This window comes from Coffea arabica, chromosome 2e (assembly GCF_036785885.1).
Source record: "Coffea arabica cultivar ET-39 chromosome 2e, Coffea Arabica ET-39 HiFi, whole genome shotgun sequence".
Classification (NCBI taxonomy): domain Eukaryota; kingdom Viridiplantae; phylum Streptophyta; class Magnoliopsida; order Gentianales; family Rubiaceae; genus Coffea; species Coffea arabica.
This window is the reverse complement of record NC_092313.1, coordinates 20,075,305-20,096,523: the sequence shown is the minus strand read 5'-3', so window position 1 is coordinate 20,096,523 and position 21,219 is coordinate 20,075,305. Positions and strand designations below refer to the sequence as shown.

General features: G+C 36.9%; 2 protein-coding genes across 3 annotated transcripts; one reads left to right on the top strand and one right to left on the bottom strand.

Moving 5' to 3' along the window:
• The first annotated feature begins 70 nt into the window (after positions 1 to 70).
• Positions 71 to 7,615, top strand: LOC113740884 (uncharacterized). 2 transcript variants are annotated; one of them, XM_072079706.1, is made up of 15 exons: positions 71 to 786; positions 863 to 911; positions 1,968 to 2,114; positions 2,202 to 2,807; positions 3,057 to 3,200; positions 3,315 to 3,419; positions 4,087 to 4,744; positions 5,036 to 5,189; positions 6,014 to 6,098; positions 6,219 to 6,311; positions 6,455 to 6,577; positions 6,694 to 6,825; positions 6,897 to 7,003; positions 7,121 to 7,193; positions 7,300 to 7,615. In XM_072079706.1, exons 1-15 carry the CDS (start codon positions 665 to 667, stop codon positions 7,402 to 7,404), a joined length of 2,703 nt encoding a protein of 900 aa, XP_071935807.1. In that variant the 5' UTR covers positions 71 to 664; the 3' UTR covers positions 7,405 to 7,615. The 2 variants fall into 2 exon arrangements, with proteins under 2 accessions (XP_071935807.1, XP_071935806.1); XM_072079705.1 differs by having other exon boundaries at positions 5,033 to 5,189.
• A 7,872-nt stretch (positions 7,616 to 15,487) lies between these two features.
• Positions 15,488 to 19,861, bottom strand: LOC140036146 (protein FAR1-RELATED SEQUENCE 5-like). Its single transcript, XM_072077443.1, has 6 exons — positions 17,744 to 19,861; positions 17,540 to 17,620; positions 17,301 to 17,372; positions 15,869 to 15,976; positions 15,687 to 15,755; positions 15,488 to 15,559 (listed from the first exon to the last, which is right to left on the bottom strand). The coding sequence occupies exons 1-6, from the start codon at positions 19,859 to 19,861 to the stop codon at positions 15,488 to 15,490; spliced, it is 2,520 nt and encodes an 839-aa protein (XP_071933544.1).
• Positions 19,862 to 21,219: the final 1,358 nt, after the last annotated feature.

Here is a 21,219-nt window from a genome sequence, read left to right as displayed (position 1 = left end):
TCTTTTCTGGATATTCATTAGTGTATGTCTATTCTATTAGTTCACGTGTATGAACACAATGTTGGATAAGTCTTACATGTTGTTGGATAACTGTTACATGGTGTGGATTAACAGGAATAGAACAGAAAGAAAAGAGAAAAGGTTAGATTGAAATTGGAATGTCGTATGTGGGACTACATTGATGTATGTTTATTATATTAGTTCTTGTGTATGAACAAAGTGTTGGAAAAGTGTTACATGGTGTTGGATAACTGTTACATGGTATGGATTAACAGGCACAGGCCAGAAAGAGGAGAAATGTTAGATTGAAATTGAAATTTGCTTCCATTTGAAACTGCATTGATCTATGTTAATTGTATTGGTTCTTTTGCATCAACAAAGTGTTGGAAAAGTGTTACATGGTGTGGATTAACAGGCACAGGCCAGAAAGTGAAGAGAAATGTTAGATTGAAATTCAAATTTGCTTCCATTTGAAACTGCATTAATGTATGTTAATTGTATTAGTTCTTGTGCATGTTCACGGTTGTGTTGGATAAGTGTTACATGGTGTGGATGAATAAGTACAGAGAAAAAATAGAGTAGAAAAGTTAGTGCGTAATTGGTATGTCGTATTTGAGACTTCGTTGGTGTATGTTTATTATATTCATTGCTATGTATAAACAGGATGGCACGGATAAGAAGCAAAAGACGGAACAAGAGTTTAGACGAAAATGAAGGAATAGAGGCAGCGGGGACAAGTGAAGTTAGACAACCAGTTCCACCGCTGAATCCGTGGATGAAGTTTAGGTAATGTTGGTGTTTATTAAAAATAATAATGATGAGTAGAATGCACAGTTAATTGGTTAATATTGAATGTGTGTAGGAAGGAGTATCAAAGCACCGTTCCAGCGAAAGGCATTAAGATAACAGAGGTACGCATAAGAACTAAATAAAACATTAATTTGGAAAGTTGGGGCGCGGTAAAAGTAATCAACACAATCAGAAAAGGGTTAATATCAGAAACCTCCCTCTTGGTTTCTTAGAATCGCACCTAGCACCCTCCATGTTATCAAAATCACACTTAACACCACTAGAATGACAACTTTGATGTCATTGTCAGCCCCTCTATTTGAAAATAGTAGTAAAAAATGAAGTATAGGAGAAAGACTCTATTTTTGTTCCTCTTTTATCCATAACCCAAAATGAGTATACTTCGTAGGAGCAAAACAGGTATAAATCTTGATTTTTAGTATACGTAAATGATCATATAATAAATAATAGGATAGCATCAGGGTTGTAATAGGATTTGTATGAAACTGTAACCGAATTTGTTATTTTGTAGACCATGGAGTACGACGATATGTATCGTTTGGAGAGATGCGAGGTAAATAAGGTTGTTAGATCAATCATCCTTGAATAGGGTAACACGTTTTGAAAATTTTGTAATTTTGTGTAACACATTAGTGTACATATGGGTACAATACGTAATAATCGTATCTCTTATAATAGGTTTTACGGATAGTTCAATTAGAGTTACAATTTGTAAAAAAATATAACATAATTCAGAATAGTTATCAAAAAATTCTTAAAAGAATTTTCTGATTTTTTTATCTGTTTTGGTATACAGTTTTGTTCTTAGTTTTGTAGTGGAGTATTGGTCTCCGTATACTGCATAGATTATTTTTAAATTATGGGCATTCAACTTTAGTTGTGGTATAACATTATTTATCCAGATTTTTTTTTGCCTCTGAATGAGTTAAGGTTATTTGTGGCATGGGGTAGATGTTGGTGATTTTTGAATAATTTGTTATCTTTTGATTAGGATAATTTGTCACATCCCACTGCCAGGGGTGCTAGGTGTGATAATATTAATTTGAGAGGTGTCAGATGTGATTAGAACAAAAGTCAGGGGAGGAATTATACTATTAACCCATTAGAAAATGATGATGACATTAGGAATGATTAACGATTATATGCATCGAATGCAGTATAATAAAATGGTCAAAGCAGCATATGATAAATTAAGCGAGGAAGAAGTACAGAAGCGAAAAGAGAACTATTGGAAAGAAAAAGAGGAGTATAAGAGAGAAATGACGCGACTTGGAAAGACTATACCGCCAATAAAGCAGTATAAGGTAAGCACAAAGTATGGATGAAGTTTAGGTTTGTATGTAATAATCTGTGTATGACTAACTAAGTTTTTCGCTTGAATTTGATTATAGAATCCGAAGTACACCATTCGTTGTTCACCAAATCAGATGGTTTGGTTAGCATCGAACATTGATGAAACAAAAAAACAGCAAATCAGAGATATGGGGTTTGGAGGGCTGCTGGAAATACAGTGTCGCTCCATTCCGAACGGCATAGGAACCTGGCTGGTCGACAATTTTAATCCTACACTAAGCAGCTTTCAATTACATGGAGATGGTGTGCTACCCCTAACAGCAAAAGACATCGGTTTCATCCTTGGAATCCCAAATGATGGCCCCTTACCAGTTGAAGATGCTGATAGCAGTGAGGGTGGAGATTCTGGACCAAGTCGCCGAACATACAAATGGAAAGAGCTGCCGGAGGAGTTAGTATCCATGAGCAGTGGGGACGAGTTCAAGCGACTATTTGTTGCATTTGCTTGTGGATGTCTATTGGCTCCAACTACACGGGCTGAGCATAAAATCCGGCTATGGGGTTGCACGAAGGTGGTTACTGAGGTGGCCTCATTAAACTGGGCCCAGTACATTAGAAATGTACTATGCAATAGGATATTAGAAGTACAGAAGAAAAGCGGAAAGCAGCACCAATATGTTGGGGGCTGCATCTTTGTTCTACTGGTAAGTTTAATTACACGTTATTGAAAGTTAGTAAGTCATTTAACTAGTAGGGGATGCAACGATTTTGAAATTTTAATTAGGCACATGAAGGTTGTTTATGCAACGTACATATTATGATATGATAAGTGAGTATGAAGGACGGGAAAGAGGATTGTTGAACATTAGATATAAATAAAATTTTGAAATTCGTGATATATATATTGTTTGCAAATGATATAAATGATGAGTCAGTCGCCAATTGGCTTGCAGGTGCATTACCTCGATCGAGTGACAATACTAAAGCATAGAGTGGCTCGAGTTACACCAAGAGCAAAGGCATGGACAGATGCTTTAATTTCACAGCGGGATGCATTGGAGATCGATAATCTCGGAGGTTATGGAAAAGGAAAACTAGTAAGAGAGATAATTATTTTTTTGCTTGGATAAGGATTGTAACTTACTAGTTCATATGTATAAGACACACATACCATGTACTTATGAAATGATGGTTTGACTTTATTTTCGTAGATTGGGGCGCATGAAGAGGAAGAGGCTGAATCAGGTGCACAGATAAATGAACTACCCCCTGAGCTAGTTGGAATAATGATGGACAGCGGTCATCATGACATTGCTGTAAGCTGCCTAACTTTTCTTAGAAGAAAGTTCATTGTGTAATGTTGTTGCTTAAGAGCAAATGTTATGCATTTATACTGATGTTTTTGTAAGCAGCCAAATCTTCATAACTGGGGAAAGTTATCTTGTCCGATACAATCATGATAAATCTTCCATGACCGCATACAATCATTTTGCGTTTGCTATGCATAACATACAAAAATAGGAAAGTTTGTTGTAAGTGGAGTTTGGGACAAATAAGTACACCCAATCGTTTGTTAAGCTTTGTAAAAGGTGGCAACATTTTTCAAATACCGGTCACAAATAACACTATTGTTGTGATCTAAGCTAGGTACATTTCTTGCATAGAACAGATCGTGTCGTATTTTCCATATTCTATGACAGAAAAGAGCAGTGAAAAAAATTCTCGCATATTATTCATGCAAAATATAAAAGTAACTATCATAACCTCATTCGATTCGAGTGGCAAATACAGCTGAAGGCATTTTCACATATAACTGGATATTCATAACTTAGTCATGAAAAATATTTCACCAATTGAAAGTGAAAAGGCAGATTTAGTGAGATCCACAAGGAAGTAATACACATCAATGCATAATTTCCTATTCATCTGTTCTGGATTAAGTCGAAACGAGCTATTCATTATAGTTTGTTAATGTATAAGCAGGCTGAGCTTTCAGAAGTGTACAGTATGACAGTGAATTGTCAAAGAAGGATATTAAAGATTGCAGAAATATTGTGTTCTCATCCTAGGGCCAAAGCAGCAGCAACAGAGGTCGTTTCAAAGGAAAAGCAGAAACAGAGGCTGCCTGATTCAGAGCACATACATCTTGATATGGAAAGCGAAGATTATTCAGAATATCAATCGGCTGAGGATGGAAAGGACTCCAAAGATCTCGATGACGGTGATAGTGAAAAAGAACAAGATGCCGGTGGTACTGCCGATGACATTGTGACGTCAATCAGATCAATAGATGAGACTGAACCAACAAATCGGCAAGCAATAGGGCAGAAGACGGTTGAAAAAGAGCAAAGTGGGAGAACTAGTGATGGAAAGGAGGCAAAAAATGATGGCATCACAGGTGATGGAAAGGATATTTCATTCAGTGGAAACAAGGCAAATGATACCCCACCAATTGGCCAACCTGATTCGCGAGACGTTGAAGTACATACTGACCATATAACAAGCATTTCTGACCGCATTACGGATGAAGCCACACAACATATGCAGCATGATTGCTCAACAGGTCCCATACAAATTGAGCATCCTTTGGATGGGCCAAACACACCGAGAAGGTTGCGGTCTTATAGTCGCAAAAGGAAAGGTTAGTAAACTTGGTGGCTGTCAAGAATTTGATATACGAATTTCCATGAATTTATTGTATTATGTTCTGTCGACTGTAAACCCTGATACCGTTGAAGCTGAATTATTGCGTAATGCATTTTAGTTTTGCATATCAATTGATGAGTACTTGGCTGATCGGTTAATCGGTTAAACTTTACTGCCCTGCTGCTGACTTATTAATTTTTTGTATAACACGCATACCTAAGCATTATTCTGTCAGTGTGAACTAATTATTGAATTATGTTTTCTGATGTATTGATATCTTCAGCAGCTGTTGAAGATGAGAATGAGGGGAGACCAACTCGGGCAACGAAGAAAAGCAGCATGCTACGGTCAGCCGAGTACCTTCTGCCTTCACACGTAACAGTCAGCACGTACGATAAAAGGATCGCTGCATTCGCGTGGGAGGTAGATCAGAATCCCAAGTAAGGTTCCAATGTGTTTATAATACGATTATAAGGTTATGCTACAGCCACTTAAGAATTTATAGTTGCCACTATTTGTTAAGTGCATCTCTCCAGTCCATTCCTAATGAATTCATGCATGTTTTGAGGTTAACTCAATGTCCCTCTTCTTCGATTTAATTATTTGTTAGTCACCAAGTTAAGACTAGCAAAATGTACTTCCTGTTAGGTGTTAGTTACTTGATTATTTGTACATGTGGAATGGAGATTAGATATAGAATACTCAAATGTTACTTTTGAGAATGTTAGACGGATTCTTGAACCCATAATCACGAAAAAATAGCAAAGTCGTGAGTGGGTTTGAGTCGTTTTAGCCACGAGGATGTAAGAAATAGGACCTGAAGTTATGATAAGGAGGGTGTGTAAGACTTTTTCTGAAATTTTTTGAATTCGTAAAGGAGGAGAGTGAGACTGTCAAAAGCTGAATAGGGGTATCTGAAATTATCCCTTTTATAAATAGTCAGTCATTTCTTGCATGTTGCCTTTGAATTTTTATGCTCTCCCAGTTAGAATTAAAGTTGGTTTGCAGTGGCATCACTTCTTCTTAGAAGACGGTTGTAAAATTTCTCCCAAATTACGTATCTTTTACTACTTGATTATAATGAAGAAGTAGCAGAAGGTAGTAAAATTTCTCCATCCTAGGGGATGCATGGTTTATTAGTGCTACTATTTGTTGGCTGAAACTGAGTGTAACAACTTGATAAAGCATTTACATTTTTGTAACTCATGGTTGATAAGAACTGGCAAATTTAAATAGCGCCTCCTTTTGTCTCGCGTAATGGCAGGGAGACTCTCATTCAAATGTTTCAACTTTCTCTCACACGAGATGACCTCAGGACTCTTTGTGATGGCATGCATGTCTCGACTCGGGTTAGGCATATTTGACACATACGACAAATAATACATTGTGTTGGTTTGGTAAGGTAAAGTGATAGGTTTTTGAAATGGCAGTAACTAAATCAATTCTGTCACTGTGTTGTGAATAAACAGGTCATCGACATGTTTGCCCGGCATATCAACTGGGGCGGGGCGACTAGCACAACCAGTAGAGTCAAACGCTATATTGTCGAGCCTATAGCAGTTGTAAGCATTAAATTTGTTGTTGGCTAATGGCAAGTTATTCATTAAACTATTATGAAAATTTCGCACAAATGCATGTTATAATCTTATACTAATTCTGAAAATCACCGTTAACACTTATATTCCCTTGTACTGATTATTAACAGGATGGCATCCTGAATCTTCGAAAATTCGATGCACAGTCGGATGACATCCTAACTGCTAAGCTTATAAAGTTGTTCAAGATCCGCGGCCCGGATAATTCGGCTAATCCTTCCAAGTGTCAGTTGGTATGGACAATTATGTCTTATCGTAACTATTGCTGAATTTGTATTTATTGGCAAATTATTAGTAAACATGAAAATTATGGTAGTTTACCATTGAAATGGTTTTTGCTCTGCATCAGATTCTTGTCCCTGTCTGCGTAGATAGTTACTGGTTCGTGTACTCCTTCCATGTCACGCATCACGTAGTCCATCTGCTAGACCCTGACCCACAACAAGCAAAAAGCAAAGATATTACAGTTCTAAAGCGCTTGGTATGATTGTTTATGGGAATTGTTCATTGATTTTTATCATATGTTGAGTTACTTGACCGTGTTTCGTGCAGCAACGTGGCCTCGGACTGATAATGGCAGCTAAATTTGGGATGAAAATAGACTTTGCAAGTTTCAAACTCGAAGTTGCTGATGTCCCTCATCAGTCACCCGATAGCTGGTATAATATCGGATCTTCCATGTCCTTTTTCCCGATAGCTTATCACTGCAATGGTGTACTACCATCACTTTACTATATTATCCTTATTCCTGAGAAGATTCATGTTGATCTGACCAGGTTCGATAGTGGAGTTTTCACGATGACCTTTCTTGAACACTGGAGTGGAAGATTGGCTATGCGAATTACAAAGGTGTGGTCACATTTTGTAACTATCTTTGTACGTACTTGTGGCAATAAAATGGTTAATAAATTGGACTTAATCGTGGTGCTGATTATCAGAGGTGAAATTGTGGCAGGAAAATATTACGAAGTATCGAATGCTGTACACCGCGCGGCTTTGTAGTTCGGAGCATAATACAAAGTTTGTAGACACTATTTCCGCCATGCTTGGGAGTAAATAGTAAATGGTTGCAAGAGCATCTTCAACAGGGATGTAATTTGTTGTTTCTGCTATGCATAATAGCAAAGGATATTTTTTGAAACAGTTACTGATTTTGTTTTTCTGGACACATTAGCGCCAATATTTGCACCTACTTGTAATTTAAGTTAGGTTTTGAGTTGTCACTAGAATATTGTCAGTAATAACATTAGCCGAACATTAATTGTTTTAAATCTGTCTGTGACTTTTTGCTAACTACTTGTAATACCGGCACTACGAAGATTATGGACAATGAAGAGTAGTGGCAAAATTCATGACTTATTAGAAACACGTTATGACACTGATAGTGCCATTGCTCATTCTTATCGCCTTCACGCTTTGTACGCAAGGATTATTAATTGACATGGATTGGTATATATATGCTTTCGTAGTTGAAAGTGTGTTACATAGAGCACGTAAAAAGTTACACATACTGTTGTTGTATAAGACATCTTGAATCTTGCGCAAGTTTATAACTTTCACCTGATCGCACTTTATATTAGTCAGACTGGTAATAAATTGCATCAAATATTAGAGATACTAGTTTTGGCCATTTTCAACAGCGCGTAACTTTGGTTGCACACGGCGTAACTTTGTTTGCACCACGTGTAACTTTAGTACAAAATTTTGGTTCATACACTGACCAAGGCCATAGAGTGTTACACATCTGACTCTTGGCCAAGAACTTGTAATACCGACCACAGGCATTAAAGTTTGGAGGTTTTATTATCTGTATCCATTTATTGTCAGTAACTACCACACTTGCTCAAAAGGATGACTTCTTTGAACAAGGTGTAAAGCCACGTCAAGTACTTGTGCATCAAATATTAAATATGGGGTCAAGATGATAAAGTGTGTGATGAAATAATATACAGGTAAGGCATAAAGCATGAAAAAATTCTTGTTTTTAACAAATACTGCATGAAAAAACTTTATACACATATAAACGGTATACGGAAGGTCGGAACCCTCAACCAGCGCACATGACCTGCTGAGTTTTTGTTAAGTTCCTTTCATGATAAAAGCTGCAATTTTCTGTAACTGTTTAGTAACTCGCCGTAACACTCATCAAACGTCTCGATAATATCTCCTGTACGCCTTGTACTCAAAGTGGGTGTGAAATCAAATGAACATGATTCCCAAGAAAGGATGTTACTCTATAGATTTCAATCCCTACTTCCTGGCATGCCTATTTCATGGATTTAAGGGCCAAGATTTGCCCTCAAAATTTTGTGCGGCTGAGATTACACCATGTAACTCGATTTCCGCGCCAAGTGTGGGGCCCATCACTATCTGTTCGGAAAATACATCCTGTGAAAACAAAGTTACACGATGTACAAATAAAGTTACGCACAGTTGATAATGACCACAATTGCCAGGGACGGTTGCACCTGCACCTATTTCATAGGTGCAGTAATGCAAAATTTGCCTACATACACAGGAAAGGTTCCAAGTGCAATCGTTGCTGAAGGTGTGTGCATTTTGTATACTCCATAACTCTGTTTGCATATGGTGTAACTCCCGTTCGACAACGTGTAATAGTCTCGTACAAAATTAGAAGGGTTCCAGACATATTGTTAAAAAATGTGGTATAAGATGATATCTAAACTGGACTAATTTTGTTTGGCCGAATATTAACCATGAACAGCTCGCAAACGTGTCGTTTGATGTCTGAGATGTTTTTGTGTTAGATCCAAGTCAACATGTTACTTATTTCATACTTGCTAATTTCTGAGAAGCATCTTTGCTAGTTTATATCGTCGACAAAAATATATTTTTCACCCCTAATGTTTAAGGTGTTAATCAATTTCATCCCTAAAGTTTCATGCACAACACATTTTATCCTTGTAATTTTATAATTTTGATTAATTTCATCCTTCAAGTTCATAAAAACACATTCCATCCTCATAATGTCCTAAATTTGGCTTCATATGGACAATTGGTAGATTGTCAATCAATTTGAATGGGATAGCGTCACTTAATCACAACATGGCCATTAGGAAAAAAAATGGATTAACTAAAACCTCAAAAATCTTTTCTTTATTCACTTTCTCATTTTAGTACAAAAAAGACTAAGAAATTTTTAGCCACCATTACTTTCTTCTTAATCACAATGAGGTACACGAAAATGTGAGAAAAATATTAATACAAAAGAATGAATGGTTTAGATTGTCATTTATTTGCAAGATTTTGTTTTGTTGTATCATATACATGTTTTTCAATCATCTATTTATCTTTCAATCTATTTATTTAGTCTCAAATATATCATATCACCATTTAAAGGAAAAAAATAGATATAGTCTCGTATCAAAAAAACACTTGTTGTTATTTCTATAATTTAATCAATAATTGAATTAAGTATTAATAATACAATTATGAATGGGACATGTGATGATATTATGTCTAAAATGGTTAACAATCCTTTAATTGGTAGTAATTATAAAATTATGAAGATGAAATGTGTTATACATAAATTTTAGGGACAAAATTGTTCATAATTACAAAATTATGAGGATGAAATGTGTTTTGTGTGAAAATTTAGTGACGAAATTAGTGAACACCTTAAACGTTGGGGATGAAAAATGTATTTTTTCCTATATCGTCTCTTCCCACACACCTAAATCTGAAGCTTTGTGACTTATCCCGTTCAACACACATTACCTTTACATCATCCCTTATTACAAACATCAATTCCTAACATCTGCTCCAAGGGAGGTTTACATCTTTCTAATGTCTTCATCTAGCAATACTGGAGGCGGATCTACTGACCTAAGGTACCAATATCGCTACTGTAGTTGTGGAAGAAGGGCAGCCCTGAAGATCGTCGAGTCACAGAAACCAACGAAGGGGTTGCTGTACTTCGTGTGTGAAACAAAAGCATGTACTTTCTTTGCTTGGTGCCGTCCAATAGGGAGGGATGACGAACAAATTCAGACTAACTACTGTCCCACCTCACCTAATCGACAGGCTATAAGCAGAGAAAGCTCCTTCGACAGTCCCGGAAGAGTGTTCCATGATTCAACCTCGTTCTCGCACCATATGCACGGCATCGAACACGATATTCGACAAATGAAAACCTTCATGAGGATTTCGGTAGCGGTCGCCCTTCTGTTGCTACTAATAGCAATTTTTCGCTGACTCTGTGGTATAAGATTGGACCCGTATTCGCGAGCGGTTTGGCGGATAGTTTTACATTACCTGTATGGTATTAACGCAAAGTAGGTGCTTCTAACAACTGTTGGCTTCTCATTTTGTCAGTTGATGAGCAAGCTGTAGTAAACCATAGATGCCGTGTACTAATTCAATAATTTATCTTACATAACCTTGCAAGTTGTCGTGAAAAATAATGCAACTGTGTATGGACATAGTGAAATTTAACTTCAACGATGTGTAACCCTGTATCCACGTGACCCACGATGTAGGCGTACAGGTTATTTCACGATAAACGCTGTAAAATTTGTGTTATTGTCTGTAACTGATTACCCACGCGACGTAACACTTATCAACAGTGGCGGTACTACAAATTTCACGCTTTGTACCTAAATATTCTGAATTGGCATAGTTTAGGCGCAGCAGGTGTTGTAGCTGTGCAAGTGGTAACCAAACAAGGTTTTATACCTAAAAATAATATTATTGTTGATCTCGTCGAGTCACAGGGTCAATGTTGATAATGCACCACCCCTCTCAAAATGATAACACCGTAAAAGTCAATTTTTTTACTATATAACATAAAAAGAAATAATACACTATTATTCCGGTTGAGGAGGTACGAATCGCACACAGAGATAGTAAATTTAGGTCATAAACTTTGCAAGGCCATAGAGTGTTACACATCTGACTTGGGCCAAAAAAATGTTGTCGAAGATTTGTAACTGACCTGTAGACTGTAACTGTGTATGCACGTAGTGAAATGTAAGGTCACTGATATGTAACCCTGTATGCACGTGACCGTTAATGTTGGTGTACAGGTCATTCCATGATAAAAGCTGTCAAATTTATTTTATTGTCCAAAATGAATCATGACATAGTTCACCAGCTGCATGTGACTCTACAGTTAAATCTGTCGTGACGAAATTGTTGGTCTGAAATACGTTGGCCCTTGATGTTTTAGGACATTGTGAGGGTCATGCGGACTATTAAAGGGCGCGGTTGTAGTTTTATATCCCACAACAACAAAAGTTTGTTCATCCCCTTTCATTATCGTTTACACTTTCCATTGTAATCAACTTCACACAACCCATTTCATACTACTGAAGGGTGGCAATGAACCCGAATATAAAATTTATTATTAGTTGTCTTCCACCCCTCTCAAAGTTGGTGTACAGGACCAGAACAAGAAGACAGCTGCAAAATTTATTTTATTGTCTGAATTGATTTGAAATAGTTCACTAGCAGCATGTGACCCATCATGATGCTTCCATATTTGAGAGGGGTGGAAGTCCTGTAAACGATTAGAAACAGCACGTAACACGTATATTCACTGTCGGTACTACAAATCTGACGCTTTGTATGTAACGAAACTTATCTGATATGGTTCAAGCACTGCATGTGAGTGTACATTCTCTTCTCCCGTGATATACTAGTTGGCTTCATATGCAAAAATGTCGATCTCACTATTTTAATGAGTTTCATCGAGAAGGCCTCGCAAGTGCAATGTTTTGGGGTTCGAAACGATCATTGTAACTATTCTCAATAGACACTTAATAAAGTGTCTAAGAAATTTAATGTGTCAGTGGGAGGAATTATCGTTTATGTCAAGGGCAATAGCACAAACAAAAGAATATAAAAGTTTCATCGAATATTAACTAGTTGTATTATCACTAGTTGTAATATCAGGGAATATCTAGTTGGAATATTATTCAGTTTTAAATAGAGCAAACGAAAAGCTGCTGATTGCAAATTCATTAGTTATAATAAATTGTAACATACACCTAACTGGTTGTAACGCAATCCGTACATAGTGAAACGTACAGGTCACTGATGTGTAACTGTTTATCCACATGACCCTTAATATTGGTGTATAGGTCATTTCATGAGCCAGCTGTCCTATTAATTTGTTTTATTGTGTGAACAGATTTGACACAATTCAATTAATTGCATCGAACTCTACAGCTTCCACTGCCACGACAAAATTGTTTGGTCTGGAATGCGTTGTCCAGTGATATTTTACTACATTGTCAGGGTCCTGCGGACTATAAAAGGGCGCGGTGGCAGTTGTATATCCCTCAACAACAAACATTTTTTCGTCCACCTTTCATTACTACACAAACATTTTTCATTTTCAATAACTTCACACTTCCTATTTCATTCTACTGAAGGGTGGCAATGAACCCGTGCACGAAATTTATTATTAGTATTTTTCAACCCTCCTCTAACCTCAATTGCAGTGTCATCAATAGAGGGTTCACACAGAAATCAAGCTCTTGGGTGCCAAATAGCAGCCAGTAGGTTGCATGATGTTCGAGAAGATCTCGCTAATTTAATGAGATGTTCGAGAAGGCCTCGCTACATCAATTATTTTGGGGTTCGAATCGACCATCTCTATGTTCTCAATGGACACTTACTAAAGTGTCTAAGAAATTATATGTGTTAGAGGGCCGGACTTATTGTTTGTGCCAAGCGCAATTGCGCAAACGAGAGAAGAGGAAAAGTTCATCGGATATTAACTAGTTGTAGTATCACTAGCTGTAATATCAGTAGTTCTAACTAGATGCACAGAAAAACTGCCGTTTGCATATTCATTAGTTGTAATACCAATTGTAACATATACATAATTGGTTGTAACTCGACATGTACATGGAGTAATCAAAATTTGTTGCATTTTAAATAATAGTTACCCTACTTTCAAATTACTTGTCCCAACGAAGTATCATGTTCTTCTGCGAAACTGGTACTTATTATGTGGTCATGTGGAACCAAGCCAAGCCGCCAATTGTAAGTTCATTTCTGTACTGAAAGAGTAATACCTATTGAAGTGCCTGTAATACTATCTGTAATACTTATCGTTAATACAATTGTAAACAAATTGTCTAAATTTTAACATATAGGCAAATGACAAGGTGCCTGTACAAGAACATCAATAAGCGGTAACAGCTTATTAACGTCCTGTAATTTACGTAAATACTGGTGGTAACTTATTGTTACACTTGAAAAGTAAGGTGACTTCGAATAATTGGGTATTCACCTGACCCAAATTGTTGTTGGAGTACAGGTCATGATCGAATCAAATTAAACAATTATTTCATCCACACACTATACATTTGACTAAACGTTGAGTCTATCGTCTCGTTAATAGGTGGTTGCCATGCCTTCATCTACTCACCCATGAGTACTATCCCGTGGAGAACAACATGAAATGACATAGCAAGCAGTTGGTCGTGTTGTCAGAAGAAACCATTTACTATGCATGGTCTTAAATAGGTGCTCTGTTAAAATTTCTACCTCTTTTTTTCTCCCACCTAATTCTTTATCAGTAGATCCTTCCTTTCATCCAACCAAAAAGCAGTAGGTATTAGCGTAGTCATGCAATCCACAAACGAAGGGTCTCATACAAGCTCACCATCAAATGTTCGGCAAAAAAGACGGAAAGTATCATTGGATCCAACGAATGCCATAAGCAAGTATGAAACACCAGATGGGAGGATTTTATATGGTACCAAACGCGAGTTCAGGAACGCTCCACTTAACACCAACAATTCTCTGGGACTAGCTGGTCACATTTTTAAAAATACCGTCAGCGATCATCTACCGTCTGGCCATTTCGTTATTGACCATGAACCCATATGGGAGCCAGTTCGTGAGCGAAGAATGGAATTAGAGGTATTTTGTCGCTGGCATGGCATCCGAATCCCCAGAACAAGGTCAGCGGATCTTGTTATAGAACCACAAGCCAATGATGCAAGTGTATTACACAGACTACAGCGAGAAGTTATGCAGATGGAACGTAGGCTTCACAGGTTCCACGAGATCCAGGCCGTAAAAAGACATGGTATGGTTCAACACATTTTAGCAGATCCCATGCTTATATCGGACCCGGACCTATCTGACTTTACTGAATCAAGCGACGATGACTTTCAAAGGTACATACCCCACTGTTTAATGCATGACGGCGTTCCCAGGTGTTGTATGGGATATAACTGATAACAAGGGATGTAGTCCAATGTTCATCGGGGTAGCGATAAAACTATACTCATTATAATCTCTACTCAAACAAATTGCTTAACATATTTGGATATTAATCATGCCTGTTAAACAGTCGTAACTAGTTGTAACGTAACAGTAACATATCCCTTACTGGTTGTAACCCATTTTGTACTGTTCGTTCTTCCTTTTTGTGACATTGTAAACTTTCGTTTTAACGTTACAAATTAATTCTCCAAGGAATCATTTTCTTATGCGCACCTATTACCAACATGTGGTCGTGACCTGGTTTGACCATAATTCAATTAACCTAAAAACTTGTAATACCAATTGATGTGTCTGTGATACATCATGTCAATGGGGCGCTAAATTCGTCAATCGATACAAAACAAATGGCCTAAATGATAATGTTTTAATAAAAATAGCCCAATAATAATTCGAATTTAGCATCGTAACAAAATCAAGACAATTTATACTTTAGACTGTGTTATCTTATACATCGTACCTTTGCCGGTGCGATCTATGCCAATAATTATGGCCATTAAGGTATGCAATTGAATGTAGTAGAATGGTATACATATCACGCCAGCCATTCAACTGTTATGGTCGATTTAGTGAAAAATATCCGATCACAAAAAACACGTTCAATTCTATTGTAAAATTGTTACTTCAATTTTCTACCAACTTTATAATTTCCTAACAATTTTATATAACCCAATACAAACTATTGATGATTACTACCACTAGATGTGATTACAATTGTAATCCACTTGTCTAAATTTGAAAAGAGTGAAATATCAATGCTGCCTGTACAACCTCGTCAATAAGTTGTAACACCCTACTAACTGCTTGTAACACGTACATATGCAGTATTCCTAAGTTGGGATAACCACTCTAATGTCTCGTTCGCAAAATATAGTTACACATCATTCATCAATCTCATTCTCGGGGGCGGCGACGTCAGCGCGAAGTTGCAATCCCTGGGTGTTATTTCTTCCCTGAAATGCGTAACGATGGTAAATCAGCAATATTATTAATGAACCATACGATTAATGATATACGATATCCAAGTCTCCAATTAACAACAGTACACAAATATGTGCTGTAACGATAAAAGTTTATCACCTGGGGTGAAGGTGCAAATACATGATATGCATCAACATCACAGTGTGTTAAAAGTGCTGCACGCTCCTCCTACATTACATAGTATAAGTAATCGACTGTCAACAAATCATTACCAATCCCTATATTGCTCACTTAAAAAGTTAAATTGGACTAGACATTATAATAAAAATGATATATCAGACCATTAAGACATCTCTTACAGAGTTATACTTGGAAAAAATAGAAAATCTGGGATGCATCCATTCTGTAGGGACACTTCTAGGAGGCCCCTGATTAGCCAAACGGTGACCCTTCGAATAATAAAAAATAATATGTTATTAAAGCGAGCATACGTTAACTACATAATTTGCATGATTTGACAGCTTTCAGGTGCCCACCATTACAATACTATAAAAAAAGGGTTAATATCAGAAACCTCCCTTGAGATTTCTTCTAATCACACCTAGAATCCTTCATATTTTCGAAATCACATTTAGCACCCCTGGAATGACAACTTTGGTATCATTGTCCGCCGAGTCATTATTTTTGTTCCACTGTTACCCGCAATGGTGAACTCTATTTATGTAGACTTAATTTCGGAAACCTCCCTTGAGGTTTTCCCTAAATTATGTAAAATTATTATGTAATTATGTAATATTTTTTGTACAAAGTGTAATTCTAATTGAACTATGTGTAAAATTTATCAACACAAATACGATTATTACATATTGGACTCATATGTACACTAACAACTTATCAGACTTCTATTGTAACGATGTACAAGAAATTTACATAAAATTACAAAATGTTCAAAAAATGTTACACGATTTAGGGATGGTTGATCTAACAATTGTTCCTATCCCACTCCCTAATATTAAATAGCTATAGAGTTTCCAGTGATGTTGACTTTTGGCAATGGGCATAGTGCCATTGTCAAAATTGCAATTTCTAAGTGAATAATAACATAATCTAAAAGATGTTTAAAGATGATGGGAATTCATGAGTATATAGCATTAGCAATCCATTTTTACTTGATAATAGGGCATCGCAATATTAATAACTTACAAACTCCATTCGATTAGGATGCACAAAAAGCTATTTATACGATTCCATTTTCATAAAAATGGAAGAGCAAGTTTATTTACAACTACAATCACATATTGAAACTATTGCTGCCATTATTAGAATCCATAGTCACATTTTTTTTATCACCGTTCAGATCAATGTAACATTTTTTAAACAATGTGTAACTTTATGTGAATTATTTGTAAAACTTAATAACAGAAACACAATCTATTATAAAGATGTACAACAAGCTTACATAAAATTACAAAATGTTCAAAACATGTTACACTGCTTAAGAACGATTTTGTAGTGTTACAAAAGTTGGAGGGATGTGAGTTACATAAATAGAGTTCACAAGGAGGGTAAAAGTGGAACAAAAATAATGAGGGGCTGATAATGATACCAAAGTTGTCATTTCAGGGGTGCTAAGTGTGATTTCGAAAACATGAGGGGTTCTAGGTGTGATTAGAAGAAACCTCAAGGGAGGTTTCTGATACTAACCCTAAAAAAAAGGTAGCTCTACTACACGAATAAGAAGGTCTTTATTTTAACTACTAAATATATACATACCGTTTCACTTTCATCGATATTCGGAGCAATAGCGTTTGGAGGGCCATTCACTGTCTGGCTCATTGAATGCGTCTACGAGTTTCGTATGGACCAAATCATTGTATAAGACAGTCAAAATAGGTATATCAGGAGGGATGACAGCCGTAACAACATTATCACACAATGTAAGATCAATGTAACTATTGATGCTGTTAGAAACATCCAAATAAAAGCAACGGTCATGTCCGTTTTATACTAACCGAAACAGAGTCAGTAGATGAACGACATCCCATAAACATGTATTCCTCAATTGTCACCGATGTCGGCTCCGATTCTGAGGCCTACAGTATTGACACGGCAATAATATTATTTCATCATGAATGATACCTAAACTTTAGTTAATAGCATAACGATAACTTAGTTTTAGCATAAATGTTCCCCGAGTACCAAAATTTGATCCATACCGTAGTCTGTGTAGTCCTTGATAATCTAGATTTTCTTTTTACTCTGTCAAATTTATCGATCCAACTTCGCATCACTCTACTTTTCTTCCCACCACCTCGTTTTTTAATGCCTCTTGCGACTACTGCCTCCCCCATTTCATTCACAATTTCAATTTTATCCCGTTCCTCCATATTCAGATTTTTTTGATTTTGCAAAGGTTGTTCTTCACTTTCTGAGAGGAGGAGCTCAACTCTCTTTGCCAAATCGGATATGACAGTGATTGCTACTTTGCTGGTGTCCTCCGACATTGCTGCTCGAGTTGCGACCTTAATCATGGCTGGAGCGAGCTCTCGATAACGAGTTGAAATCATTATTTTAGGATCAGCCACAACTTCCCGTCTTCGCCGATCAAAACAGTCTCCAGCCCGAGCTCTTTTTGTCCATCGCCTCTTAATGTATTCAGGAGGAATTATTTTTATGCCCACAGTATCAAACACCTTCAACGCGTGCCCACATAAAATGCCTTCATTCTCGTATTTTTTGCAACTACAACGTACACTTAGATCATTCCGATTGAATACCACTATTCTTTCAGGTCCTCCATCATACCTCATGACCGCAAACTCCACAATCATCGCTGCATCTTGCTGTCTCAATATAACCATAGCTGTTGACTCGCCATATTCATTTTGGAATGCAACAAATACGGTTGGTGAATACGTCTCTGATGCATGCACGAGCATAGGTGTTTGCCTTAACCCGACCATGGGGAGCTTTTGCCTCATTTCATATTCTGCGATCAGTTCATTATGTCTCTTTTCATCAACCACCCGATTGAAATGTCTAAAGAACTGCACAAGGTCATGATCCAGTTTCAAATGATTTTTAATTGCTGCATTTAGGCTTTCGCTGAGTTGGGTGCTTCGCATTCCAGCGGTCCATCTTTCTTTCATCATGCACCTTGCCCATTTATCACGAATTCTATACAATCCGGAGAGCCATTCATTATTTTCAAGATCGTGTTTCTTCACCATCGCCTCCCACACCCTATTGAATTGTTCCACTTCTTCAAACTCATACATGCATGCACCAAACATGTATGGAAGATCACTATTTTCCTTGTAGTGATTGCCAAGATGTTTCATAAAATTACGCCTTATGTGAAACGTACATAGACCGTGAAATGTTTCAGGCATAACAACTGAAAGAGCGGCTGCCATGGCATGATCTTGGTCGGTTAGTATGGTACTTGGACGCTTTCCGCACATTGCTTCTAGAAATGTACCAAACACCCATTTGAAAGAATCTATAGTCTCATCATACATAAGGGCAGCACCGAATATCACAATTTGCCTATGTTGGTTAAAACCCACAAACACTCCAAGTGGCCGGTATTCTTTATTTGTTTTGTAGGTTGTATCGAATGTGACTACGTCTCCAAAAAATTTGTAGTCAATTAACATTCCTGCATCAGCCCAAAAGATATTCGTTATCTGCTCTTCACAGTCCAACTGTACGGCATGAAAAAATGATGGATTCTCGAGTGTTTGCTCTTGAAAATAATTCAGCATGCTACCTGCTTCTCCATATTTCAAACTCCTTTCCCGTCGAGTACGAAGATATCGTTTCAGGTCTTCCCGAGTATATCCCACATTTCCCATCCCACCTGCCTCCTTTCCCATAAGTTCATGACTCTGTTTCAATGAAAGCCCAGCGTCCTCGCTTATTTCAGCTTGGAATCCTTGAGCCTCGCTCACTTTTCTTTGTGATGGCATCATGTGCGCACATTGAACAATGTGCAACTCATGGTTATGCTCTAAGACAATGTCATGCACACGGTACTTCATTGTTCCTCTAAACAACACGATAACCATTTTAGCTCCACACCCTGTTTTCGTCGGCGCTCGTGTCCTCTTTGGCATCACATCACCTTCGTACTTGCGCTTTACACCTTCCTTGCAGCAACTATATCTCCTAGACGTGGTCACGCCGTCTTTGTCTTTATTCAGATAGTCTTTACGTACACTAAAACCCATTTTAAAGGCATATTTGTTGTAAAACTGGTACGCATCCTCTTCGCTGTTGAACTCCATTCCTAATTCAGGGGTCCCATCTTCTGCCAATTTGCTGCAATCCATTACTTCTGATCCTGTCAATTATGCATCAAACACCCTAATTTGTAACACTTCATGAACAGTATGTACATAAACGACAACATATATGTATATTACCATTCATATTGTGTTATGAATCATACATTACTCATATACCAAATTCTATTATTACGCTATCAATATGATTAATGATTCACATCACCTTACTTTTACTCTAAGACAATCTGTGTACAAATACAACTCCATGTACACTAACTTATACGGATTGTAATGTATTGGTCACACGATGTAAGTCTATTTTAACTGTATGTACATCCACGCTGGTGATTATATTTTGATTCTAAATTCTTTAGCTCACTGGACCTTATGTCATTCGTTAATGACAACCGCATAAAATAGACTAAATAGTCTTTGTCTTTATTTAAATAGTCTTTGCGTACACTAAATCCCATTTTAAAGGCATATTTGTTGTAAAACTTGTACGCATCCTCTTCCATGTTGAACTCCATTCCTAACTCATGAGTCCCATCTTCTGCCAATTTCTCTACAATTCATTACTTCTGCTCCTACCAATTATGCATCCAACACCATAATTTACAATAGTTCATGAATAGTATGTATGTAAACGACAACATAAGTGTGTATTACCGTTTACAATATGTTATGTTACACACATTACTCGTAAACCAAATTCTATTAATACTCCCATTGATATGATTAATGATTCACATCACTTTACTTTTACTCTAGTACAATGGCATTATCTATGTACAAATATAACTCCATGTATACTAAGTTATACGGACTGTAATGTATTTTTCACTCCATGTAAGTCTATTTTAACTATATGTACATCCACTCTGGTGATTATATTTAGGTTCTAGGTACTTTGTTTCATTGGACGTTATGTAATTCGTTACTGACAATCGCCTAAGCCAATTCCTGTGCATTTTCTACTATTTCTACATTTTCAGGGCCAAACAAGCATTTTTTACTCATTCTAATACATTTCTTACATCATGTAATTTACTTACAAAACTAGGTACATCTATTTATTATTCACATATATCTTTTCCTCTGCTTTTCCTAGGTCAAACCCCAGACCTCCATTTTATACACACTGCATACTCAACAGAGGGGCAAACTAAGATTGCGTGATGACCATGGACCAATACTAGTGGATGCACAAAGATTGTAATAGGGTGGTTATAACCTGTAACTTATCTACAACAGCATGTACATTCATTCACTTGTTAAATAGTTCATCACTGCAAAACTGCACGCTCACACACACACATACAGTACACAGTGACTATTGTTCTATTATCTTCATATTATGTCTTTACTGAATCTAACATTCAGAAAAGTTGCTGGTATAAGAT

What these genes read in the sequence shown, in the direction of transcription:
- LOC113740884 (XM_072079705.1), top strand. Translation starts at nt 665, where the DNA reads ATGGCACGGATAAGAAGCAAAAGACGGAACAAGAGTTTAGACGAAAAT. An exon ending in GCGGTCATCATGACATTGCT is followed by an intron (nt 3,420 to 4,086) that starts GTAAGCTGCCTA and finishes ATGTATAAGCAG; the next exon opens with GCTGAGCTTTCAGAAGTGTA. An exon ending in GCATGCATGTCTCGACTCGG is followed by an intron (nt 6,099 to 6,218) that starts GTTAGGCATATT and finishes GTGAATAAACAG; the next exon opens with GTCATCGACATGTTTGCCCG.
- LOC140036146 (XM_072077443.1), bottom strand. Translation starts at nt 19,861, where the DNA reads ATGGATTGCAGCAAATTGGCAGAAGATGGGACCCCTGAATTAGGAATG. An exon ending in CAAGGACTACACAGACTACG is followed by an intron (nt 17,621 to 17,743) that starts GTATGGATCAAA and finishes TCAATACTGTAG; the next exon opens with GCCTCAGAATCGGAGCCGAC. An exon ending in CATCTACTGACTCTGTTTCG is followed by an intron (nt 17,373 to 17,539) that starts GTTAGTATAAAA and finishes CGAAACTCGTAG; the next exon opens with ACGCATTCAATGAGCCAGAC.